General features: G+C 40.1%; 1 protein-coding gene across 3 annotated transcripts in view; it reads right to left on the bottom strand.

The window, feature by feature from the left end:
* The window catches only part of TET1 (tet methylcytosine dioxygenase 1), a 124,888-nt gene extending 102,543 nt beyond the window's left edge, over positions 1-22,345 (bottom strand). For all 3 annotated transcript variants that reach the window (XM_029201204.1, XM_029201206.1, XM_029201205.1), the window contains exon 1: positions 20,396-22,345. In XM_029201204.1, the coding sequence (XP_029057037.1) occupies positions 20,396-22,303 (1,908 nt within the window). In that variant the 5' untranslated portion in view covers positions 22,304-22,345. The remainder of the gene's footprint in view (positions 1-20,395) is intronic.
* Between the last annotated feature and the right edge of the window lie 5,064 nt (positions 22,346-27,409).

Here is a 27,409-nt window from a genome sequence, read left to right as displayed (position 1 = left end):
AGGGATGAGCCCAGAAATCTATGCAAGTCCAGAGAAGCCTTCCCAGAGGAACTGACATTTATTTCCACCGTAAGTAGGAGTTGGTTAGACATAGAGGGACAGAAGAAAAGTATGTGCCCCAGATGGAGGTAAAAACATATACAAGGACACTGGGAGCACTGTGGCTATTGACAGTCACACTACGGGGAGAAATGCATATAAATAGATAGCTACAACATGGGCATTAATGCGGGTCATTGAGAATGCATATGAAGAGATGTAATCAGCCTTAATTCTCTACCACTCTGGTTTGAAATGTTTCTGTTCCATCCTTCAACTTTCCATAATTGGTCCTTTCAAAAGACAACGATACCCCTGTTAAGTTGTTCATCACAAACAGCTACCTTTTCAAGAGAACTAAGGAGAGGTGACTGGTTTATCCTAGGTCTGAAACCTTTGTATTTTAGCTAGAAAAAACTCTCATGTAACTAAGTCTCCTAATCAGAGTAAAGCAATATTTTGAGAATAAGTGTATGTAGGTTTTTGAGATGAGATCAGTTACTCAGGAAGGGTTAACCTCTTTAGTTTTTGAACTAATTTACTCGAGTCCCACACAATCTATGGAGAAGCAAGATTTGCCTGCCAAGAAATGTTACTCTTTCAGCTGGGTAACTCTGGTTGTACTGGAGAGATGCTTCTGATGTTTGGAGAAAGGGATGCCCTTCTTTTGTTCATTCCAGAAATAGAACAGAGAACACCAGCTATATTCGAGGCACTGCCTAACACCTGTGGAATCTCTGACAATGAATAACTTTTCCATTGAGCTTAACTCAGGTAGAGAGAAAAAACAAAAAACTTGACATGAAGCCCACAATATTTATAATTATAGAATGCCTAAAATTAATTTTTTCTAAAGTCTGTTTGACTTTCTTGATATCCAAATACTTATTCAGTGGGTACATTAGCTCTTGTTTAAACTAAAATAAATAAACAGTCCTTGATATTCTTACTAGAGACTTTTTTTTTTTGGCCGCAGAGCATGTGGGATTTTAGTTCCCCAACCAGGGGTTGACCAGGGATGGGACCCGTGCCGCCTGCAGTGGAAGCATAGAGTCTTAACCACTGGACCTCCAGCGAAGTCCTAGAGACATTTCTTCTAACTTGAGATTACCATTTCATTGTCTGAGGGGATCATTTTGAGCTTTTGCAATGTAAAGCCCTTTAGGAATAACTTGTGGGATCAAGAGGAGATATATTTGTCATAGCAAGAAAACAAAAAAGTTATTTTCCCCACAGTCCACCTTAGAAATCAACAAGTATGGAGCTCAAGGTTATACCCGTGTTAACTGTGCAGATTTAAATGAAAAACTTGCCTATCTTTATCAGGAATGTTTTAGCCTAAACGATTATAATGGCGTTTCCATAGATACTCTTAATGACTAGTTAAGAAAATGCAATTTTCCCCCAAATCTGTTTGATTTACCTGAGTTCCAAACACTTATTCAAAGTGTACATTAGCTCTTGCTGTTCAAAATAAAATAAATGGTTCTTAATGTTTTTACTAGATATTTATAAACTGTGAATTGATATTTTCCTTGCTCATAACAACAGTTCTTTCATGCACATCATTTGAGAATAAGTCAAACTGCATTCACTGATGCTGTGATTGTGTCCAGCTTTATGAATATATATACCATATTTTTATAAGGCTACTTTTGCTAATCATCACCATAAATGAAGCACTAGTGGGTTTGGGGAGGGGGTGGTGGGGATGAAGGACCACTACAACTAACAATTCTCTTAATCATAACTATGTATGTGATAAAAGAAAATTAATTTAGATTTTTTGAAAAGAAAGTATTATTTCCTCATGGCTTGTCCACCTTAAGATGTTACATCAAACAATATCAAAATATGATCTTCTACAAGATCAGTATGTCCTTGGTGGGATCCAAATCCCAATGATGCTTATAAACTATGGGACCCGGAGTAAGTTAACCCCCCATAGACTCAGTGAGGGACAAAGCTGACTTTAGGGTTAAATGCTGTAATGGCTATGAAAAAAGCTTCTGGTATGGCAGCTGACTTGCAGGTGGTTCCACTACAGCAACGGAGAATGATGGCTGTCACATGAACATGTACAAATAAACAAGGTATTAAGCAATTAAAACTCATTTAAGGGCTTCCCTGGTGGCGCAGTGGTTGAGAGTCCGCCTGCCGATGCAGGGGACACGGGTTCGTGCCCCGGTCTGGGAAGATCCCACATGCCGCGGAGCAGCTGGGCCCGTGAGCCATGGCTGCTGAGCCTGAGCGTCCGGAGCCTGTGCTCCACAATGGGAGAGGCCACAACAGTGAGAGGCCCGCGTACCGCAAAAAAAAAAAAAAAAAAAAAGATTCTTTTTTCTTTTAATTTTTATTGAAGTATATAGTTGACTTACAATGTTGTGTTAGTTTCTTTCTTTTTTTTTTTTGGCTGTGCCGTGTGGCGTGCAAGATCTTAGTTCACCCACCAGGGATCGACCCTGTGCCCCTTGCATTGGGAGCATGGAGTCTTAACCACTGGACCTCCAGGGAAGTCCCTAGGGAGCTTTTTTTTGGTGTGTTAGTTTCTGGTGTACAGCAAAATGATTCAGTTGCATGTATATATGCACATATATATATTCTTTTTTAGATTCTTTCCCATCATGGGTTATTACAAGATACTGAATATAGTTTCCTGTGCTATACAGTGCTATATAGTTTCCTGTGCTATATAGTTTCCTTGTTAAAATGAACCTAGTATAAGATTCTATTACAACATTTCTTTCAAAGTTTCAAAAGTCTAAAAGATAGCAGCAATCACCTTAGCAGGGCTATCCTTAACCAGTCCACATTTTGGTCCCACTTCTCTCTATCCTCCAGGTTCTTCATATTTGGCTTCTTCCCCTTGCTCAGAAACATGGTGGTTAATTTTATTTATTTATTTATTATTTTGGCCATGCCACGCCGCTTGTGGGATTTTAGTTCCCTGACCAGGGATCGAACCCTGGCCCTCGGTAGCTGAAGTGTTGAGTCCCAACTAATGGACCTCCAGGAAATTCCCGGGAACATGGTGCTTTAAATGAACACTTACCATCGAAGCCAAGGGCTCTAATCCAAGATCAACTGTGTAGTCTTAGAGAAGTTACTTGGCCTGTCTAAGCCTCAGTGTCTTACTTTATACATTGGGGGAAGAATGTATGTTTCATAGGATCATTACAAGGATTACATGAGATAATGAGCATGTCAGTGCTTAATAGAGTACCGGGCACTTAGTGAGTACTCAGTATATAATAGTTGTTATTAACCCCTTCAGATATCAATGTTTACTACATACCAGTTCCACATCTATGACTAGTATCATTTAATTCAACCAACATTTGTTTGGTGGCTACCAAATGACAGGCACTACACAATATTTGTGTCCCCCCAAAATTCATTTTTTGAAATCCTAAAGCCCAATATAATATTAGAAGATGGGGCCTTTGGGAGATGCTTAAGTCATGAGGGTAGAACCCTCATGAATGGGATTAGTGCCTTCTAAAAGAAGATCCAGAGAGTTCCCTAGCCTCTTCCACCATGTGAGGACACAGTGAGAAGGCACAAACCATGAACCAGGAAGTGGGCTTCACCAGAATTCAACCATGCTGGTGCCTTCTCCAGAACTATGAGCAATAAATTTCTGTTGTTTATAAGCCACCCTGTCTGCAGTATTTTGTTATAGCAGCCCAAACGGACTAAGACAGACTTGAATAGACACTTCTCCAAAAAAGATATACAAATGGTCAATAAGGACATGATAAGATGCTTGATATCATTAGTCATTAGAGAAATGCAAATCAAAACCATCCTGGAATACCACTTCACACTAACTAGGAAGGCAATAATCAGAAAATCAGATAATAAGTTATTTTGGTTTGTTTTTTTTTTTTGCGGTACACGGGCCTCTCACTGTTGTGGCCTCTCCTGTTGCAGAGCACAGGCTCCGGACGCGCAGGCTCAGTGGCCATGGCTCACAGGCCTAGCCACTCCGCGGCATGTGGGATCTTCCCGGAGCGGGGCATGAACCCGTGTCCCCTGCATCGGCAGGCGGACTCCCAACCACTGCGCCACCAGGGAAGCCCCAGATAGTAAGTTTTGATGAGGATTGTTGAATCTAAAATGGTACAACTACTTTGGAAAACAGTCTGGCAATTCCTTAAAGTTAAACAAAGAGTTACCATATGACCCAGCAGTTCCAATCCTAGGGATATACCCGTAATAACTGAAAACACATGTCCATCAAAAAAACCTGTACACAAATGTTCATAAATGCATTATTCATAGTAGCCAAAAAGTAGAAACAACTCAGAAGTCCATCAACTGATGAATGTTTATACAAAATGTGGTTTATTCATGCAATGAAATATTATTCAGCCATAAAAGGGAACGAAGTACTGATAAATGCTATGACATGGATGAAACTTGAAAACATTATGCTAAAGTAAAAGAAGCCAGATACAAAAGACCAAATATTGTATGGTTCCATTTACATGAAATGCCCAGAATAGGCAAATCCATAAAGACAAAAAGCAAATTAGTGGTTACCAGGAGCTGAGGGAGAGAAGAATGGGGAGTCACTGCTTAATTATACTGGGTTTCTTTTTTGGGGTGATGAACGTGTTCTAGAATTAGATTGTGGTAAAGGTTGCACAACTTTGTAAATATACTAAAGACCGGGAATTCCTTGGCGGTCCAGTGGTTAGTACTCCGTGCTTCCACTGCAGGGGGCACTGGTTCGATGCCTGTTTGGGAAACTAAGATCCTGCAAGCTCTGCAGGCAAAAAAAAAAAAAAAAATATATATATATATATATATATATAAAACCACTATTGCACTATTGTATACTTTCAAAAGAGTGAATTTCATGATACATGAATTAGATCTCAGTTTTTTAAAAAGAAGAAATTGTTTGATTCTCCTTTATCATAATGGAAAGAGTGCCTCTACTACTTGCTAGCCAGGGGAAATTAATACATTTTTTAATGTGGGTTTCCATTTCCTTGTCTGCTAAATGAGAGTCCTAATACTTACACTTCATGGGTCACTGTCAGGATCAAATATGGTAACATTAAGCCTTCTAGCACAGTGTCTGGCCCATAGTAGACTCTCAATAAATGTTCATTTTTTCCCTTTCTCCTTTCCTTTGCCAGTCTCCTGCACTGCAAGTCAAAGAAGTTTAAATTTTGTTAAAATCTTATGTACTTAATTATCAATGAAGACAAAGTTCCCTGGTTACTGACTTTTTTAGAAGAAATAAGTTAAACACTACTTTGTTTTGTTTTCCTTGTTTTATTGATTTTTGTTTGTTTTGACATCTCATAGTGTACCAGAAATGTCCCTAGAAAATGGAAGTAGGTGAATAAAGAAGGTAATTTAATTTTATGTTGCCTAGTAGACAAATCTCCCTGCAATTCTGTGTTAATTCCTAAACAAGTTACTTACTCCTGCAAGTGTGGAGGAAACTAACACACACACACACACACACACACACACACACACACACTTTTCTCTCTAAATCTAAACTGGATCAGCTCCCTCCAAAAGTCCATGGCTTGGATCAACTGTGGGCTTCCACTGTCTTGTCCTCCCACTTCCTCCTGTCTTGATCCTACTTTTGCCCTTTAACAGAAAACTCACCACAAAATGGTGTTCCATATGAAATATGATACGAAAATGAGCTATGTAGTGTAAATATCTAGAATATGGCAGAAACACCAAAACCCTCTCATTATACAAGGACAAGAAAATAACTGTGGCATCATCTCGCCGGAAACCACAGCTATAATTCTGCATCACATGGGAACAGTGAAACCAATTCATTCATAATCCTAATGCTCTTGCAGGAAAAATGCATTTGCAGATCCTATGAAATGGTGTGTACTGGCTAATTCTGAGGACTTTAGTTACTTTCCTCTAAGTAACGTGAGTCAGGTAGCAAGAGGGAAATGGGTGAAAGTAATGAAATGAATAGGCAAATCTCTTCAAGGATAAAATAATAACCACCACATTAAGCACCTACTATGTAGCAAGGACTCTACCAAACCCTTTGTAGACATCACTTCTGTTCCTCAGGCATCCCTGCTTCAGGGGTCTATCACAATGTTACAAATAGATCCATTCTCACACTGATGACCACATGGGGGGAATATAGGATCTTAGTATAACTTAACCAGAGTAACAGTTGTCAATTTCACTCCTTCAAAGTCTTAAAAGATTGGTGCGACCCCCTTACTTGTTTTTACTTTGGGGAGTAGGAGACATGATTTATATTTCTGTGAAATCTAACGAAAGGTAAAGACCATCTCTCCAGAAAAATGCATATAAAACAATATGTTAAAAAACAAAAAACATGGGGCTTCCCTGGTGGCGCCGTGGTTGAGAGTCCGCCTGCCGATGCAGGGGACACGGGTTTGTGCCCCGGTCCGGGAGGATCCTACATGCCGCAGAGCGGCTAGGCCCATGAGCCATGGCCGCTGAGCCTGCACGTCCGGAGCCTGTGCTCCGCAACGGGAGAGGCCACAACGGTGAGAGGCCCGCGTAACGCAAAAAAAAAAACCAAAAAACAAAAAAAAACCAATATGTTACATATAATTTTGAGGGAATGGGATCACAGAGCACTGAAGCCCATCCAGATTAAAAACCTCTGATGTAGAAGTTCTAACTTTATGATTTTTGAAACATCATATGAAAGACAAGTGTTGGGATCATTTAAACCAGGATCAAATTAGTCTTAGGAACTCTTGTCTAGCAACCAAAAAACATGTAGAAAATTTAGTGGGACTTAAGAACTAATATAATAACTTTAAAATTCTGGGTTTTTCCATGGTAGCTAAAAATATACCAAGTACCTAATCTGATCTGGCTAGTGTCCAGTCATTTAGCTACACTAATGAGATATGCTTAAATGCTGGCTCAACCCCCGTCTTTGAGAGGGCATGAAGATGTGTTTACCAGAAAGAAGGTAAAAGAAACTTTAGTTTCTCTTTTTGAGAGAAGGAAATGGACCTGACTTTCCAAAACCTACCTGTACTACAAACTTCAGGTTTCCAAAAGTGGTAAAGATTTAGAAACCATTAGGCAATAATAAATCATTAACAAAATACTAAATTTTTTGGTTATGCTAATACTTCTAGCTTGAAATACAGGACTAGTAGATTCCAGTGTCAAGAACATAGTTTGAGGGGACTTCGCTGGTGGTCCAGTGGCAAAGAATCCTCCTTGCAATGCAGGGGATGCAGGTTGGATTCCTGGTCAGGGAACTAAGATCCCACATGTCGTGGGGCAACTAAGCCCGCGTGCCACAACTACTGACCTCCTATGCCTCAACTAGAGCTGGCCTGCCACAAACTACAGGGCCCACGCACTCTGGAGCCTGTGTGCCACAGCTAGAGAGAGAAAACCCGCACGCCACAACTAGAGAGAAGCCCACACACCACAACAGAGAGTCCGTGCTGCAACAAAAGATCCTGCATGCCACAACTAAGACCCAATGCAGCCAAAAAAAAAAAAAAAAAAAAGAACATAATTTGAAATGGGACCCAAAATAATTCATCCAGTCATGAAAAGTAATTTAGTAGGTTATGTTTGTTTACCCAAAGGAATATTATACACATACTTTTTAAATCTTTACAAATTTTTACTTACAAGGGAAATGTTGATGATATACTGAGAAAAAAAGAAGAAAAAATTTTACCTCATTCAACTTTAAAGATGTTATTTATTTTTTTCTGTGTGTGTGTATACACGGTTAGTTTTATCGTAACAAAGCAATTTGTATACTTTTTTTTTTTTTTGGCCGCGTTGGGCCTTCGTTGCTGCACAGGCTTTCTTTAGTTGCGGCGAGCAGGTGCTACTTTTCGTGCAGTGCGTGGGCTTCTTATTGTGGTGGCACGGGCTCTAGATGCCCGGGCTTCAGTAGTTGTGGCATGCGGGCTCAGTAGTTGTGGCACATGGGCTTAGTTGCTCCACAGCACGTGGGAGCTTCCCAGACCAGGGATTGAACCTGTGTCCCCTACATTGGCAGGCAGATTCTTAACCACTGCACGACCAAAGAAGCCCACAATTTGTATACTTTTAACGTTTACAACTGAGCATCATATTTCCAGTGAAACAAAAAGAAAAAATTTAAAAACTATGTTATTTTTTAAACGCAGGGACCTCCCTGGTGGTCCAGTGGTTAAGACTTCGCCTTCCAATGAAGGGAGGTGAGTGTTCGATCCCTGGTTGGGGAGCTAAGATCCCATACGCCTCAGGGCCAAAAAATCAAAACATAAAACAGAAGCAATATTGTAACAAATTAAATAAAGACTCTAAAAATGGTCCACATCAAAAAAATCTTTTAAAAACTAAATGCAGAAAAAACACTGGAAGCAAATATGCCTATATACTCATCGTGGTTGCATCTAGGTAGTAGAATTAAAGTTTGTCTTTTTCCTGCTTCTAAGCTTTCCAAATGCAAATTACACTACTTTGATTTTATCACTTTTTAAAGTAACACAAGCTCTTTATGTAGAAATTCAAACCATGTATAAAAATTTAAGCAAAATTTAAACTCACTTATTTTCTAATACACCCATCCTCCATCCAAAAACTCTAGTCCTCAGACGTAAACACTTCCAACAGTTTGGTTTGGTAGGTATGTATCCTTCTAGAATTGTTTTTCTAAACTCCATTTACAATTAGAAAAAGCATCATTTTGAGCTTTCATGGTCCTTTTCCCTTTAGAACTTTGAGGTGTCCAAACTTTGCATCTTCGTATAACTCATAATCACAAATGGACATGGCAGTAATTTTAAACAACACAAGCAGCTGCTTTTTAAGCTTTTTTGTGTGTGTGTGTGGTATGCGGGCCTCTCACTGTTGCGGAGCACAGGCTCCCGACGCGCAGGCTCAGTGGCCATGGCTCACGGGCCCAGCCGCTCCGCGGCATGTGGGATCTTCCCGGACCGGGGCACGAACCCGTGTCCCCTACATCGGCAAGCGGACTCTCAACCACTGCGCCATCAGGGAAGCCCTTTAAACATATTTTTAAAGCACTGTGTACTTCCTATAAACTTTTTTCTCAAGTCCTTTACTTGAATTTCTGCTACAGACATCCCATGATCCTAATATCTTTGGTACTTAAAAATGACATATATAGAATAAACCCCAAAATGTTTTGAGGTACTAGCTGCTAAGATGATATATTAAGTACACATGGGATATAATGGTTTACAGTGCACTTTTTTTTTTTAAGAGACATTGGTATGTGAGATAGGCTGAATCTTACATTTTTTATGAGATTTCATTCATTCATTGAATCATTTGTTCAGCAAACATGTATTGAGCACCTGTGATGTGCTAGCACCCTCTATAGCCTGAGCTTGGGCTTTAGAAGTAATTTAAACATCTCACTTCTAATCACTGCTTTCTCACCATGCCCTTTTTTTAAAAAACTGTAGCAGTGTTAACAGGACATAAATAAATCAGAAAAGAGCAAGATTTCTCTTGTTGCTTACTAGCAGACATGAAGAGCTGATGATAGATAATTAGCCAAAACTTTCTGGATAATCATGACTTGAGCACTGAGTCTCATTATCAAGGTAATAACCTGAATTGCTTAGATTAGTTTGATTCATTTGCTAGCTGTGTCTTATTTTAATATGATAATAGTACAAAAATATATGATCCCACCTTCTCTCCAAGCTGGTTACACTAGTGCCACATCCATCATAGTACTACAGTGACTGGCTACTTTATAGGGAGAATGACTTTTTTTTTTTTTTTTTTTGCTGTACGCGGGCCTCTTACTGTTGTGGCCTCTCCCGTTGCGGAGCACAGGCTCCGGACGCACAGGCTCAGCGGCCATGGCTCACGGGCCTAGCCGCTCCGCGGCATGTGGGATCTTCCCAGACCGGGGCACGAACCCGTGTCCCCTGCATCGGCAGGCAGACTCTCAACCACTGCGCCACCAGGGAAGCCCGGGAGAATGACTTTTGCAGCTTTGAAACCATCAACTCTTGAAATATTACCCTGGAATAAAAATATCAAGAAGCTGACCAACAAAGACACGGGGAGATAAGCTCTGTAGCAAAATAAACATGTACCAAACTACAGTGCTCACTAGTAAGTGATAGTATAACTTGGATTATACTGATACTAGATGAAGGTGTTAAGTCAGTTTCACACATTTTTCTTTCTGGATAAGATGGTCTACACAAAATGGCAAGGTAAGATTTGAACCATACTGACAAGATTCCAGAAATTAACACCCACCAGTCATAATCAATCAAGATCAGCATGGTTTTGTTTGCATGCTTGGGGTTTATTTTTTATTTATTTATTTATTTAATTGAAGTATACTTGATTTACAATGTTGTATTCATTTTTGGTGTGTAGCAAAATGGTTCAGTTATACATATATATACATATTCTAAACATGCAAAGATCCTAGACGCCACAGGCTTTTTTTCCTATGGTCAGCTCTGTGGTGAGGTATGCTACTGAAGTCTCAGTAGTGATCCTAAGAGATTCCTTAAAGGCACATTTAGGGACATATAACATCTGCCCTCAATTGCAAGAGTTGGTAGCAAAAATTTGTTCCATATGCCATATATAACATATGCCAAAATGAAATCTGGCTGTTTGAAAACACTGAGAAAAGCAGTGGCCAGAAGAGGCCTGTCCCACGCAACTCCCACTAAAATGGATAAAATAAAATTAAACAAGTATGTCAACCAATTCTGAAGGGACATCTCCGGAAATAGACTGTTATCACACTATCCACAGGACAGTGAACAGTCAGTGGTTCAATCTGTATCATATAATACTATTTAACTTTTACCTTTTCAAGCACAAACTATATAGGTATTGCTATTTTCCCAGGTGTAATTTCTATTAGCTAAGAAGGTAGCATGGTAATAAATAGCACATTTTACAGTGTTATCTAATATACTGCTATTAATGTAACCAAGCATATAATAACCCTTTAATATTTGGAGGAAAAAAATCAATATTAACTGGAGTAGGGAATTCCCTGGTTGTCCAATGGTTAGCACATGGAGCTTTCACTGCCATGGCCCAAGTTCAATCCCTAGTCGGGGAACTAAAATCCCACAAGCTGCCTGGCATGGCAAAACAAAAACAAACAAAAAAACCCAAGAAACAAAAAATATTTGGAGTAAATATTAAGAGACTGTTTCACTTTGGCAACCAACTCACAAACTGCTTAGTCATTCAATTCATATTACTTAAATATGTGATACTATACCAAATCATCAAGCTATAGATATATAACTCAAAACACTGCCCTCAGAAGCATATCTACAAACAACTGTGTTTTGTTGTCGTTGTTGTTTTTGAACATACTAAAAAGTGTGTGAAAGTGTAGCCTGGCCAAAGCACCTACCCTTTAAGTCCCTAAAAAGCACCTCTCCCCCGCCTTTTAACATCACTCACTATTCAATAAATAGAATAATGCATATGTCTCAGTATGCTAAATTACAAATGCAAAATGAGGAATACCTAGCCAGGAGCAAATTCCTAGATGACTATGAGTTATAAAGTTAATGGTTTTAATTAACTGTATTTCTGAATATGGAGAACACTAAGCTGAACTAAACTTGGCAAAAAATAACACTTTATCTCTTGGCCAAAGAGATCACTGGGAAGACTATCTAATCACCTTGTTGTTCAATTAAAAGAAACAATTGGGGGACAAAAATATAATCTATGATCAAAAAAAAGAGTAGATCAAAATTGTTTTTACTTCTCCCAGACATTAGTAGTTAACATTCTGAGAAATGGCATATGCCTTTGGGGGCTAAGTATATTTTAGAAGAAAAAAATTCTAACAGTTCTGTTTTTAAAATGTACATTTGTTTCATATAATAAAATATTATTATAGGGCTTCCATGGTGGCGCAGTGGTTGGGAGTCCGCCTGCCGATTCAGGGGACACGGGTTCGAGCCCTGGTCCGGGGGATCCCACATGCCGCGGAGCAACTGGGCCCGTGAGCCACGGCTGCTGAGCCCGCGTGCCATGGCTACTGGAGTCCAGGTGCCTAGAGCCCGTGCTCTGCAGAGGGGAAGGCCACTGCAATGGGAAGCCCACGCACTGGAAGGAAGAGTGGCCCCCGCTTGCTGCAACTAGAGAAAGCCTGTGCACAGCAACGAAGACCCAACGAAGCCAAAATACATAAATTAATATATATATATTATTATAAATAAATAATAAAATAAATATTCTAATAATAAAAATATTAACATTTAAAAACTGTAAATGTATTTTCTCTTTCTCACTCCAACTCTCAATAATAAGTAAAATAATTCTGATGTGAGGAACAAATACATGAAATATATTTGCTTACCAATATTCTTACTTATCAAAGTAAATGGGCTTCAATCATTGATGTGTGTAAAATAAATATCAAAAAATTTTGATATCAAATACCTAAAAATAAAACAAACTAAATAACTATATTGAAAGCTACAAAATGTTATTGAAAGAAAGTAAGCCATAAATAAAGATATACTATGGTCATGAACTGGAAGATTCAATATTGTAAAAATGTCAATCTCGGAGCTTCCCTGGTGGCGCAGTGGTTGAGAGTCCGCCTGCCTATGCAGGGGACACGGATTCGTGCCCCGGTCCGGGAAGATCCCGCATGTCGCGGAGAGGCTGGGCCCGTGAGCCATGGCCGCTGAGCCTGCGCGTTCGGAGCCTGTGCTCCGCAACGGGAGAGGCCACAACAGTGAGAGGCCCGCATACCGCAAAAAAAAAAAAAAAAAAAAATGTCAATCTCTTCAAACTGATAAGAGCGGGTATAGCTCAGTGGTAGAGCAATTGACTGCAAACTGATGTATAGATTCAACACAAACAATAAAAATTCCAACAGGGTTTTTGGTGGAAATTTACAAGCTGATTCAAAAATTTTGATGAAGGGATTTCCCTTGTGGTCCTGTGGCTAAGACTCCGAACTCCCAATGCAGGGGGCCTGGGTTCGATCCCTGGTCAGGGAGCTGGATCCCACATGCCACAACTAAGAGTTTGCATGCCACAGCTAAAAAGACTCCGCGGGCTTCCCTGGTGGCGCAGTGGTTAGGAATCTGCCTGCCAATGCAGGGGACACGGATTCGAGTCCTGGTTCGGGAAGATCCCACATGCCACAGAGCAGTTAGGCCTGTGCACCACAACTGCAGAAGCCTGTGTGCCTAGAGTCCATGCTCTGCAACAAGAGAAGCCATCACAATGAGGAGCCCATGCACCGCAACGAAGAGTAACCCCTGCTCTCCGCAACTAGAGAAAGCCTGCGCGCAGCAACGAAGACCCAGTGCAGCCAAAAATAAATAAATAGGGCTTCCCTGGTGGCGCAGTGGTTGGGGGTCCGCCTGCCGATGCGGGGGGCGCAGGTTCGTGCCCCGGTCCGGGAGGGTCCGGCGTGCCGCAGAGCGGCCGTGCCCGTGGGCCATGGCCGCTGGGCATGCGCGTCCGGAGCCTGTGCTCCGCGGCAGGAGAGGCCGCGGCGGTGAGGGGCCCGCGTACCGCAAAATAAATAAATAAATAAAATGAACAAATTTATTTTTAAAAAAAAGACTCCGCATGCAGCAACAAAGATCCCACACGCACGCGGCAACTAAGACCCAGTGCAGCCAAATAAATAAATAAATCACATATTAAAAAAATTTTTTTGATGAAAATACAAAGAACCAAAAAAATAGCCCAAATAAATATTGAAAACAAAACTGAAGGACTTATACTACCAGTCAGCAAGACTAGTTGTAAAGCCTAGTAATGAGAGTTCAGACAGAAAAATAGACAAAAGGCCAATGAAACAGTCTAGAAACAGATTGAGAACTAATCAATCACTTGATTTGTGACAAAGTTGATGTTGTAGTGGGGAAAGGATAGTCATTTCAGTAATGGTGCTGGTCAAGTAGATATCCCTATGAAAAAGAATGAATCTTGACTCCTATCTCATGTGATACACAAAAGTCAATTCCAGTTTGTACATCTAAACGTGAAAGGTTTTAAAAAGTAACTTTTTAAGAAGAAAACAAAAAAGAACATCTTCATGACCTTGGAATTTGCAAAAAACAGACAAAATTTTCTCTTTTTTAAAGAATTTATTTATTCATTTTATATTTTATTTTTGCTGCGTTGGGTCTTTGTTGCTGCGCGCGGGCTTTCTCTAGTTGTGGCGAGCAGGGGCCTACTCTTCCTTCTGGTGCTATGGCCCCTCACTGCGGTGGCTTCTCTTGTTGCAGAGCACGGGCTCTAAGTGCACGGGCTTCAGTAGTTGTGGCACGCAGGCTCAATATTTGTGGCGCACAGGCTTAGTTACTCCGAGGCATGTGGGATCTTCCCGGACCAGGGCTTGAACCCGTGTCCCCTGCATTGGCACGCGGATTCTTAACCACTGTGCCACCAGGGAAGTCCAAATAAATTTTCTTAAACAGGAAATAAAAAGTTAGCGTAAAGGAGAGGATTGGTAAACTGGACTACATTAAAGTTAAGAATTTCTGTTCATTAAAAAGCACAATTGGGACTTCCCTGGTGGCACAGTGGAATCCCCCTGCCAATGCCGGGGACACAGCTTCAAGCCCTGGTCCGAGAAGATCCCACATGTCACGGAGCAACTAAGCCGGTGCACCACAACTACTGAGCCTGCTGTGCCACAACTACTGAAGGCCACGTGCTAAGAGCCCGTGCTCCGCAACAAGAGAAGCCACTGCAATGAGAAGCCCGCACACCGCAAGAGTAAGTCCCGCTTGCCGCAACTAAAGAAAGCCCACGCACAGCAACAAAGACCCAACGCAGCCATAAATAAATAAATAAAAAGTTCCGTTAAAAAAAAATACTATAGAGACTTTAACATAGAAAAAAAAAGTGTCCAGGGAATTCTCTGGTGGTCCAGTGGTTAGGACTCTGTGCTTCCACTGCAGGGGGCAAGTTTGATCCCTGGTGGGGAAACTAAGATCCCACAAGCTGCGTGGCCAGCCCACCAACCCCCGCCCAAAAAAAATCCATAGTAGTACTGCTATGCTCATTCTACTGTTCAGTTCTGTACTGTAACATTTCACTTCCCATTAACAATAGAATGGATACAGGTATTGTGATATATACAAACAATGGAATACTACACTGCAACAAGAATGAACAACTATAACTATAAGCAACATTACTGGCAAATCTTATAAACATAATATTAAGCAAAAGAAGACAGAAACAAATGAGTGTACAACTGTTCCTTGCTCGCTCAGAATGAAATTCCTCAGAGAAGTGTTCCCTATGTTCTCCTCTGCCTCTCCACGCATTGCTGGATGCGTAAGTCTCTCTACTGTCAGAGTTCAGTATAAGGACAACACAATACATTCTTCAGAATCAGCTTTGTCAGGGGCAAGGGCGATCTTTTGGGGGAGGGGGAAATCAAGAGAATATGAATATCATCAACTATAGGGGACCTTTGAAATAGAAAATAAACAAATAATTAAAATTGTATTTCAAATGAACAACATAACTACATTGAAGCATTAGGGTGGTGTGTGTGTGTGTGTGTGTGTGTGTGTGTGAGAGAGAGAACTAATTCAACATATGCATATTCTAACTTTTGAACACACCACTGACATTTCAGCAACAACGATAATACCTATTAACAAGATCTTGGTTTCTAAGTATCATTCTCCACCAAAAAGAACCAAGTTTCCTTGGATAAACAGCTGGTCATCTGGTCTGGGGCAGGATGGAAAATAGAAAACCTCAGAACACTTGTCCCAGAAAATAAAGAATTATTCAAACAATGGTTGAAGGTGCTCCCTGGCCAGATTTGGGGAAATTTGAGCAACAAAATAAGTAATGATAATAAAGGAGTGTAACTTACTGAATATAACAAAAATCTACAGGTTCACACTGAAACAAACAAGAAGAAAAAGCTCTTCTTTGGAGTTTAAAACTAATTAACAGATTTAGAAGAAACAATGGAAACAGAACCACAATTTGGCAACTATCAGGCAAAAATCACTGATGAACATTAAAATTGGGGAGTGAAAGTTTGAGGGATAGCAGTATATTTACATGTCTTGATCTCTCTGTAAGATATTTATTAAAAACAAAGTGAAAAATACTGATTTTACAATGGAGAAATCTGGAAGACGCTACCTTTAACCAAGTGATCAAAATTAAGATCACGAATAGTGGGACAAATGGACATTACGTCCCTCCTGTAAGAAGGTATTCATACAAAAATGTATAATCCAAATCTAGTCATGAGGAAGCATTAGACAAACCCAAAGTGAGGGACAAAATAAGTAATCTGCACTTTGCAAAAGAAGCAATGTCATTAAAAACAAATGTTGAGGGCTTCCCTGGTGGCGCAGTGGTTGAGAGTCCGCCTGCCGATGCAGGGGACACGGGTTCGTGCCCCAGTCCGGGAGGATCCCACATGCCGCGGAGCTGCTGGGCCCGTGAGCCATGGCCCCTGAGCTTGCGCGTCCGGAGCCTGTGCTCCGCAACGGGAGAGGCCACAACAGTGAGAGGCCCGGGTACCGCAAAAAAAAAAAAAAAAAAAAAAAACAAATGTTGAGGAACTATTCTAAACCAAAAAAAAAAAGAGTACATATTATATGATTCCATTTATATCAAACTCTAGAAAATGCAAACTAATGTAATGATTAAAAATAGAGGCAGTTTTATTCTTTCAAAAGAAAAGAAGTTTAATTCCTCTGGTTTCTCAGGCTGCAGGACAGTTAGTGACTTTGTGCTCCTAATTTTTAAATCTGTAACTCCCAAAAAAAGACACACAACTAGCCAAAATGAGGCACAGTGGAAATCTTTTCAAAACCACATTTCATACAATTTCCCTACTCTCCATCAAAACTTATAATGGAAAATGTTTATGTTCTAGTTTTCTGAGACAAATTCTAAAAATAAGCTAATGCATCTCTCAGTGCACACACACACACACAAAAAGTACATATTATATGATTCCATTTATATCAAACTCTAGAAAATGCAAACTAATGTATAGTGACAGAAAGAGTGTTTTCCTGAGGAGAAAGGGTGCGGGTAGGAGAGAAGGGACTATGAAGGGGTACAAAGAAATTTGGGGGAGTAATGAATTTTGACTGTGGTAATGTTCACACAGTGTATACGTATGTCAGACTTACCAAACTACTCTTTAAATATGTGCAGTTTATTATATGTCAATTATACCTCAGTAAAATTGTTTTAAAAGTTTGAGGAACTATTCCAAATTAAAGGAGGTCAAAAGGATATTTTCTTATAGGCAAAATATGAATAAAGTCTGTGGGCTATATAATAATAATGGCTCAATGTTAACTTGCTAATTTTGATAATAATAGGAGAGAATATCCTTGTTTTTAGGAAATATATTCTCTAGTATGCAAGGATAAAGGGATATCATGTCTATGAAAACCTTACTCTCAGTTGATTCAGAAAAAAATATACACATGGGGAGGAGCTAAAAAGAGATATAAAGTAATATGATAAAATATTATCATTTGGCTGAAAGATAAACCAAATTCTCGATACTACTCTTGCAATATTTCTATAAAACTGACATGTCAAAATAAAAGGGTTTTTTGTTTTGTTTTTAATAAAGAATGTGGTGCTTAGGAGATTGTGAGCTATAGCCAAGGTATTCATTCATTCATTAACAAATACTGGTTTTTCTCACACGGATGGACCTTGACAACAGTGGTCACACTTGCTTGCCAGAGCAAGTTTACAGAAATAAACCACATGCCAACATCTAAATTTCTAAACCTGATTATTTGAGTTACAAATATATTCTTTTCATTTAACTAACAAGTGTTTATTTAGCACCTATCACTGTACCAAGGCTAGATAGGCACTAGAAAAACAAAGTCCCCTGGAATGAAACCGGGGGAGCATGCACAGATACAGGTGTGGCACAGGGAGGGGTGAGTGAATGGGTGGAGTCTTGTCAGATAGGGAAAGGAAGAATATGTACCATGAGCAAGGACACTGAGGCAGGATCATGCACGGTGAGCTTGGGGATATATAAGTAGCTGGATACAGCTGAAACTTCAAGTATAATGTGAGAAGTGACAGCAAACAAGACAGAGGAGATCAGTCATGCCAAGATCTTGAATATTGGCACCTTCCCACATCACCAGTGGTCCAGTGATAAAGAATCCGCCTTCCAATGCAGGGGACCCAGGTTTGATCCCTGGTCGGGGAACTAGGATCCCACATGCTGCGGGGCAAATGAGCCCACATGCCACAACTACTGAGCCTGCGTGCCTAAACTAGAGAGCCCACGTGCTGCAAACTACAGAGCCCACACCCTCTGGAGCCCACATGCCACAGCTAGAGACAGAAAACCTGCACGCCACAACTAGAGAGAAGCCCACGTGCTGCAAGACCCAACACATCCAAAAAATAATAAATAAATATATTTTTAAAAAATCTTGGTATTCCATGCTAAGAAAGCTAGGCTTCATCTACAACTGGAAGGCACTGAAAACTTTGCTCTATTTTCTTTTGTTTTGAGTGAGATAAATTACATATACAGAAGAGCACTAAATGTATTAAACTAGGAGAAACAGGGTTACAGAAAGAAAACTTGAACTGTACCTAAGGAGAATTGTTGTTCAACATCCTGACTTCCCAGATAGCTGGTGCCCTCAACCCAGAGTAGAAGTGCAATAAATACTTGCTGATAATAAAGATGACACTGAAATTGTCCCGGTATGAGATAAAGGCTCAACTACAGCTGGAGCCAAGAAAATGGAGAGATAGAAGTGCTCTGATGTTGTAGAACAAGAGATACTACAAGAGTGAGAGAAAGGCATTAAACATGACTGAATTTTCCATTTTGGGTGACCGTGTAGACAGTAAGCCGTTAACCAAAAATGTAATGCAAGAGGAGGAGCCAGTTTAGAAAAGAAGAAAACAGGGCTTCCCTGGTGGCGCAGTGGTTGAGAGTCTGCCTGCCGATGCAGGGGACATGGGTTCGTGCCCCGGTCCGGGAAGATCCCACATGCCGCAGAGCAGCTGGACCCGTGAGCCATGGCCGCTGAGCCTGCGCGACCGGAGCCTGTGCTCCGCAACGGGAGAGGCCACAACAGTGAGAGGCCCGCGTACCGCAAAAAAAAAAGAAGAGAACAAACTTGTTTATACCTATTAGAGATAGAGTACCTTTGGCAACAATGGACAACAATGTCTATTGGCAATGTTACAAATCAGGAGCTTATCAGGGAGATCACTCTTGTTATAAAAATATTGCTACTAAGTGTTTTAGATGTAAGTATGTAGGCTATTAAGCTACTGGCCACATTTTGATCTACTCCCACACGTGTGAAGTGACTTGAGTAAAGAAGATAGTTCATTGCAGTAAGATTTATAATAACAAAATATTTTAGAAATATTAAATGTCATCAATACATGATTGGCTAAATGTCTGATCTCTTATTTGCAATGTGCCAGTCAAATAGGAAGTCAGCATTTTTGGACATAATTTAAGTCCAGAATGAAATAGAAAAAAGGTTGACTGAAATTAAGTTCATAATATTTTAAATTAATCTATTCTACTACACCCATATTCATAGTAGACTCAAAATAAATATAACTTCAAGTGAGTAATCTAAAAATCATAAAACACCATAGCTGACAGGTATTTTAATTAAAGCAAGTTTGCTTTAATTAAAGCAAGTTTGAGTATTAACCAACCTCCATAAAATCCTTTAAACAAAGTCTAAGGCAACCAATATTTTTACTACCTTAGTTTCATAACTGTAATAATAAGTACAAATGTTTGTATGTCACTTTGGAGTTTAAAAACCATTTTCAACTTCTGATTACCATTGAATCTCAACAATCCTGTGAGCAGGTGAAAATCACAAGCCAAAAGTTGAGACGAAAGCTTTATCATTACTATACCTCCAAGGCAAAGTTTTAAGATTAAAGATAGAGACAGTTTTATTCTTTCAAAAGAAAAGAAGTTTATTTCCTCTGGTTTCTCAGGCTGCAGGATAGTTATTGACTTTGTGCTCCTAATTTTTAAATCTGTAACTCCCAAAAAAAAGACACACAACTGGCCAAAATGAGGCACAGTGGAAATCTTTCCAAAACCACATTTCATACAATTTCCCTATTCTCCATCAAAACTTATAATGGAAAATGTTTATGTTCTAGTTTTCTGAGACAAATTCTAAAAATAAGCTAATGCATCACTCAGTGCCCAAGACGGACTTCAGGTAGGTCCACAAATTCCTATAAGCAACTTAAAGCAACATTTTACCAAAGCAAAAGGATGTAACACAGAAGCAAATTGTCTCCACACAAATCACACTACTAAGTCTCACAGGTGTCCCCAGCCCCTTGGGTATTTACTTACCTCCAAAGGCACAATGATGGATGGCTTCTTTTTCAGTTCCTCACATTTCCTCTTCTTACAGATCTGATGGCTGTTCTTTCTATTCTTGCAGTAGGTACATTCACCACAATTGGTCTTCTGCTGGCAGGGCTCACAGACCCCACATCGCTTTCGTTTCTTCTTTTCCAAAGTAGGTAGCAAAGTTGTGTAGGAAGGAGAAGAGGAGGTACTGACAAGTGACACTGGCCTAGACACCACTGTGGTGTTGATGTCAACCATGCTGGTGGCACTGATCTGGGAGCTCTCTCCTTCCAATTTGCTGGGACTGGCCTGGGAGAGGTGGACAATGCCCTGTGAAGCATGGTGGAGTCTTCTCTCAGGGGCTATTGTGAACCCCTGAGTGTTAGCTGGCAGAAAGCTTATATGAACCTTCTTCTTATTTTCTATATTGTTTATAGCCATTGCGGGAGGTACCGAACTTATCTCTGAGTTTGATGATGGTTGAGGAGTGTGACCTAAGCCCGAAGGCAAAATCTGCATAGTGCCCTGGACCTCAAGCCCAGATGAAACAGTGCTCTGGGGCTCAGGCCATTCTGGGAGAGCATTACAGGTAGCAATTGGGTTAAGAGGAGCAGGAAGAAAGATATCGGGGTCTGAGGCAGTACCACCAACCATACCGAGGACTTGTTGATTTAAGATAGCACCAAAGACCTCTCCTTGGACTGGAATAGCACCAGGAATCTCTGGTGGGTCTGGGGTCTGACCCAGAGGCTCTCCATGAACTGGGTTAGCACCAGGAACTTCCCATTGATGTGGGACAGCACTAAAGGCCTGTCCTAGGACAGGGGTGGTATCAGCAACTTCCTGTTCATCTGGGGTAGATTTGAGTACCTCTTGATGATCTGGTTTAGCACCAAGGGTTTCTTGTTCTGAACCTGCCAAGAGGAGTTGTATTAATGAGGTAGGATATATTGACCCACCAATAGACAAACAGTTTCTAAGGTCCAATTCAGGTACAACCTTATTAAAGCTGGAGGTGGGGCAGCAATCATGTTCACTTTTGATGGGATCCAGGTAAGAATCAGATAGCTTAAGAGATTCTACTCGTGAACCCAAATCTTCTAACTGAATGCTGGGGTTTCCTTCAGAGGTAACCCTGAGGGCTGCTTTTTGGAGCAAAGGAACACAGAAAGTGTCCTGAGCAAACATTCTAGGGGAATCACTAATATCATTCAATGTCTCTCTAGAGAATAGTCCTTCACCACCACGTGTCCCTTCCAATGACCCAGAAAGAACCTCTGCTGCAGGGCCACTATGAGTAGAGTGATTTATTTTGGAATCCTCCACACTTTGGGACCAAGACTGGGTTGTCTCTTGGCTCTCGTTTTTTATTAATGATGCATTTTGTATGCCAATTAGATTCTTTATATCAGGAGGGATTGAGGGGTCTTGCACTGGGACTGAATCACTTTCTGAGTGCTTTACTCCCATGTCAGTGAGTACCTTATAATCACACTCATGTTGCTTTCCTAGATTCTTAGGCGGTGAAACTTTCTTGGGTTTGGCTATGACCGCTGGGGGTTGGGAGAGTCGTCTGCTAAGAGAGGTGCTTCGGAGAGCCATTGTAAACCCATTGCAAGTTAAGGACTCTGGGTTCTGAAAAAGAACCTCAGTCCTATCCAAATTCATTCGTGCTGCTCCAGCTCTTGTCAGAAGGCTTCTGACTGGCATAGGCAGTTTGGGTTCTGTTTTTCTCTTAACACCTCTTTCTTGAATTAATTGCTTTAATTTTCCAGGGCTCACAGTCTTGACTGTCGCCACATTTTTGTTGGCTGGCTTAGATCCCTTCTTCAGTTGGCTGTTTTTCTTTTTGTTTAAATCTTCCCTCCTGACTAATTTGGAAGGCCTTGCATGGCGAGATCGAGACATAGCTATGGAGCAGGAAAAACTGAAAGGGCATGAGGAAAAGAGTCATTGGTCCTTTGGAAAGTCTCACTTCTGAGGAGAATCCGGATGCACCATGGTTGTGCTCAGTCGCAGGAGGTTTTGGTCTGAAATAACAATGACAAAACATTGGGAGTGAGTCTTTTTCCTATGCATTCCCTCATTTGAAATAGAATATTTACTAGCAAGTATTAATTAAAATTAAGGAGCTGAGAATATTGACTGTAAAAGGAAAATATAATAGACATAAAACATACTAAAGTATCCTATAAATCCTGGATTCACAAATAAAGCTCCTTTAACTTTAATTTCTGTGACAACTGATTAAGGTGATGAAGTTGTTTGAATAAGTTAAGCATGGGAGTTTCTTTACATTAGAAACCGCAACCATGGACTTCCCTGGTGGTGCAGTGGTTAAGAATCTGCCCGCCAATGCAGGGGACATGGGATCGAGCCCTAGTCCGGGAAGATCCCACATGCTGCAGAGCAACTGAGCCTGCACACCACAACTACTGCAGCCCGTGCGCCTAGAGCCCATGCTCTGCAACAAGAGAAGCCACCGCAATGAGAAGCCCGCGCACAGCAACAAAGAGTAGCCCCTGCTCGTCATAAGTAGAGAAAGCCCACACGTAGCAGGGAAGACCCAATGCAACCAAAAAAAAAAAAGAAACCACAACTACTGCAGTTACATGTAGTTTAAAGCTCAAATCCTAATCTTTACAAATATGGATACTTAAAAAGTTATCTCTTAAGCTCTTTCCTCAGCACATCACCATACAGACAGAGGTATCATCTGTTGGACGGTAAAGCTGGTAAAGCCAGAGGAAGAAGAGGCTTGTATTATCCAAGAAACTCTACTCTTTGGAGATCCAGTAACATTAATACCATATTCCAATTAACCATACACAAATTTTGAGTTTTATACATGCACACAAAAGTAGCATAAACTCTTGGGAGTTAGTATTTACAGATTAGGTTACAACTAAGACTCACAGGTCCAACAAATAACTGTTGAGTACTTCCTCTGTATAAGGAAAGCATTGTGGCGGGCACTGCCCACACCCAGAAATGATGTCCCTCCTTCCTCTTTCACCCGACTTAATCCAAAGACTGATGGTTCTAAACTCCCGTCTACCAAGGGTCCCAAAAGTTTCATGATCAATGCCTAGGCAAAGAAATTGGAAATAAAGAGAAAATGAGATAATTAGAACAGTAAAGCATACTAGATAAGCAACTATTATTTGAAAAGTAAGAAAAGAGGAGAAAACGAAAGGGGGCTGACTAAGAGTCATCATCAGTTGCATTTTTGTCTCCTCAGATTTTGCCTCCCTGACCCCAAATAAGACCAAGCTATGAGGAAGAGTGAAGCTCACCATACAAAATATATCAGTAGACTTCCTAAAGATCATGGAATCAAGAGTGTGACAACAAACTGGGTGAGGATTCTTTAACAGTTGACAGGTTGCTGGATTTGTAAGAAAATCTGGTGTAGGAGAATGGTTACCAAAAACTGGTCTGCAACCAAGTGATCACCAGTCTGTGGCGAAATGAGAAAAAAAAAAAAAAAGAGGCTGAGTACACCTGAAGCTAACACAACACTGTAAATCAACTACACTTCTATTAAAAAAAAAAATGAGGCCGTATAAAGTTTTTCATAAGGTTGAATTTATTATTATTTAATCATGCTTTCCTGTTTTCTCTCATTAAAATGTCCTTTCTAAAAAAACGTGGAGAATTCCCTGGCAGTCCAGTGGTTAGGATTCCACACTTCCACAGCAAAGGGTACAGGTTCGATCCCTGGTTGGGGAACTAAGATTCCGCAAGCTGCGAGGCTCGGCCAAATAAATAAATAAAGTAATAAAAGTCCTTTTTTTGTGAAAGGGTGGAGATAGGCTTATTTTTTAAATTTTATTACTTGGCAAAGTAAAAATTTGACGGCCCTCTACCGATTCTCAAATTTTGGTTTTGTTTTTGTTGTACTCATCTGATCCTGGTAATCCTGGGATGCACTAGTTGGTTTAGTGGCTAGAGATGGTGTCACATCAGAAAACCCTGAATCTGAATCTGTGATCACCAGTTGTGTCCTTCAGCAAACTACTTAACAGGAGTCAAGGTTTCTGCATCTGAAATGAGGTTGTTTTGAGATATCAATGGGTTCCTCTGAGGAAAACCTAGTGGTAGTGGTTTCATCCTTGTGATATCTGAGGTAAGAAGGAGGACTTTGGAATTAGGTAGACATGGGTTCAATTTCCAGATCAGAAACATTACTAGCCACAAGCTTAATGGTAGTTATCATATTGTAGAACAAGTTTAATCCTCAGTCTGCCGTATCCTGCAAAACAAGATCTAGTTCTTTTGTTTCTGTTCTCATCTAACATGTTGTAGGCCACACACTATAATAAAAGATCTCAGAGAACAACATTTAGAGTCAAGGCATTGAGCCTTTAAGAAAGACTTTTAAAACAGACATTAGTGATAACATTAACCACAAGAAAAATAACATTTTGATAAACCTGTGCTGAATACAAATACTAGGCCAGAGAATACTCCACTTGAGTTCTTGGCATCTAAGCTTATGGCTTTCCCCCTTTTCCTAAAAAAAAAAAAGTTTGGCTGCACTACCTCTTTGGCTGTGAAAAGCTGTAGGATATTTTCTCCAAAGACCACTGCTTTTTGTAACCAGCATTTCTAGAAAACAAAAGACATTCCAATTCTAATCTCCAGAAAGTCAGCAATCTTTATAAGGATGTTTTTTCGGATAACAAAAAACAATCCATTCCATTCTCTAGAAATTCAACAATATCTGTCTAAACATGCTTTATCTCTTATATCAGGATTACCTTGCTAAAAAATTATTAAGAGCCTATAATCTAAATATTGCAATCAGCCATGAAAATTAAAATTCATATATGTTGCAAGTAATCTGAATATGCCAGAGGGTGTCATGGGATCTGCTTTTGAAAGTAGTTTATAAATTGATCTCTGTCTCATATATTCTTTTATATTTTTAAATGGAAGTGCTTTAGAAATCCAGACTTGTAATTAAGATAATGTTTACTATTCAAACCTTATCTCTTGAAAAAGCCTGTCAAGGAAATGGAAAAGGTATGAGCAACATGGATTGGAAAGATGTGGCCTCTTTGAATGGTAACAGCCTTTTTATGAGATTGTGAAAGAGGCCAATGACCCCTGAAAAACCCAAATGCAGGGAAGAAACCACTGGGTACCACCCAGCCAAAGAAACAATCAGAAACAAAATAAGGACTCCCACAAGATCTTAATTTTACTTGGCTCCACTGATGAAATGTAACCCCCTTTTGTAAATAAACTAAGTTATCCCCAGGGCTGGAGGGAGGAGAGGAGTCCATTCTACTATATAGATCCACATTTAAATATGGAATTATCCGCACAGATCTTCTGAAATTTATTTTCCTTATGAATTTGTAAACATTATTAAATACTTTATTTCCTTTTTTTGTGCTTCTATTTACTACAGTGTTTAAGTCATAGAAAAATACATTTACAATTAAATACTAATTCCACTTCTGTTTTTCATTTTTGATGAAAACTGACATTTCAATATTTCTCAGAATCAGTTTTATTCTACTCTAGAGTATATTCAAGAGTCTGAGTGCTACTGAGGATGCTACAGGATAACATGATTGGAGAGAAAATAAGAGAATAATGTCCCTGTTATCAAACATATATAGCAGGCCCCGGAGGGGGAACCACATGCAGTTAATTGACACTATCCTGTGAGTTTTTGTTTTCCTAGAAGAGAAAACAAAGTGAAACAAACAAACAAAATTCCCTACAACTGTGGGATGCAAAACATTACTTAACTAGTCTTTTCACCAGAGGGCACCAAGACCCCTAACCCATAATAAAAAAATTTTTTTTTTCTTTTCCTAAGATGTCCTTGTGACATAGGGGACTGGAGTAGTGTTTGAGATCCAAATATTACTGTCCAGGAGATAAGGGCCAACTCATAATTTGAAACATGAAAAGAGATGCCAGCCCAAGGAAGAAAATATAAGATTACAGAGAAAGAGGAGAAGTGGCAAGATCAGGCCCCAGGGCTTATGTAAGGATCTGCTAATTATTCACACATAATTTAAACATACCTAACAAAATTGGTCAACAAACAGGATCAGACTTTTGCCTCAATATTATCTGAGCTTACTAAGTAGTCAGCCTTTCCCTAAAGAGTCTTAAAAAAAAAAAAAAAAGCAATTATTTGATGTGATCACCTTGCCTAGAAACTGAAAAGCTGACTTCCTAAACTGTATCAGTTGTCCGTAAAGGACAATATCGACAGTACCGTGTCAGAAAAATTCTCTCCCACTTACATCCCCCCTCCTCCTTCTGGATCTCCCAAAGTCCCCTGGGCAGGAAGTGGCTGAACTGATGTAACCATCCAGCCCACATGTCAATTTAAAATTATACTGCAATCCTTCCCACCACCAGCAGTGGCCAAAAAAGTGGTATTTGCATACATAGAGCTAGTTGCAAAAGAAACTCTGATTTAATAGTCACTCCATTCAGCTCCTTAGAATTTAAAGGCTACTGCACTTGACTGAGAAATACAAGACTTAAAACATTTCTTTTTAAAAGGCACCACCTGGCTTAGTTTCCTCCAGCAACTTAGTTCTAAAGGAAGAGGAGGTGGGCGGGCTGCTTGCTGTTCCTAGATAGTTTTGTACCACAGGAAGTGTGAGAGCCTTCGGCACATGGAAAGGCTGTGGAGGCAAACTCACTAGAATGCCAGCAGATTTAGTTAAAGGCTCCTTCCATATGTAAAACACCCCTGCTGCCCTGCAGAGAGCGAAGAAAAAAAGGCCAAAAACGGCCACAGAAAAGGGAAGGGACAAGTTAAATGGAGATGGAATGACCATCCCAAAAACAAGAAAAGCATAAAACACGTTAGGAAGAAGAGGAAAAAGCAGAAGGAAGAAAATGTCTAAAATGGAAAAAAAAAAAAAAGCCAAAAAGTAGAGGAAGGGGAAGGACTATATAGTAATAAAGCTAGAATATAAAAAGACAACTGGGATCAAAATGCTGAAGACTAAAGCTAGAAAGGAGGAGGGGGTG

This window comes from Monodon monoceros, unplaced genomic scaffold, assembly GCF_005190385.1.
Source record: "Monodon monoceros isolate NGI ecotype Baffin Bay Population unplaced genomic scaffold, NGI_Narwhal_1 Super_Scaffold_4, whole genome shotgun sequence".
Lineage (NCBI taxonomy): Eukaryota > Metazoa > Chordata > Mammalia > Artiodactyla > Monodontidae > Monodon > Monodon monoceros.
Note: the sequence above shows the minus strand (reverse complement) of the source record. Positions and strands in the feature narration are given on the sequence as shown.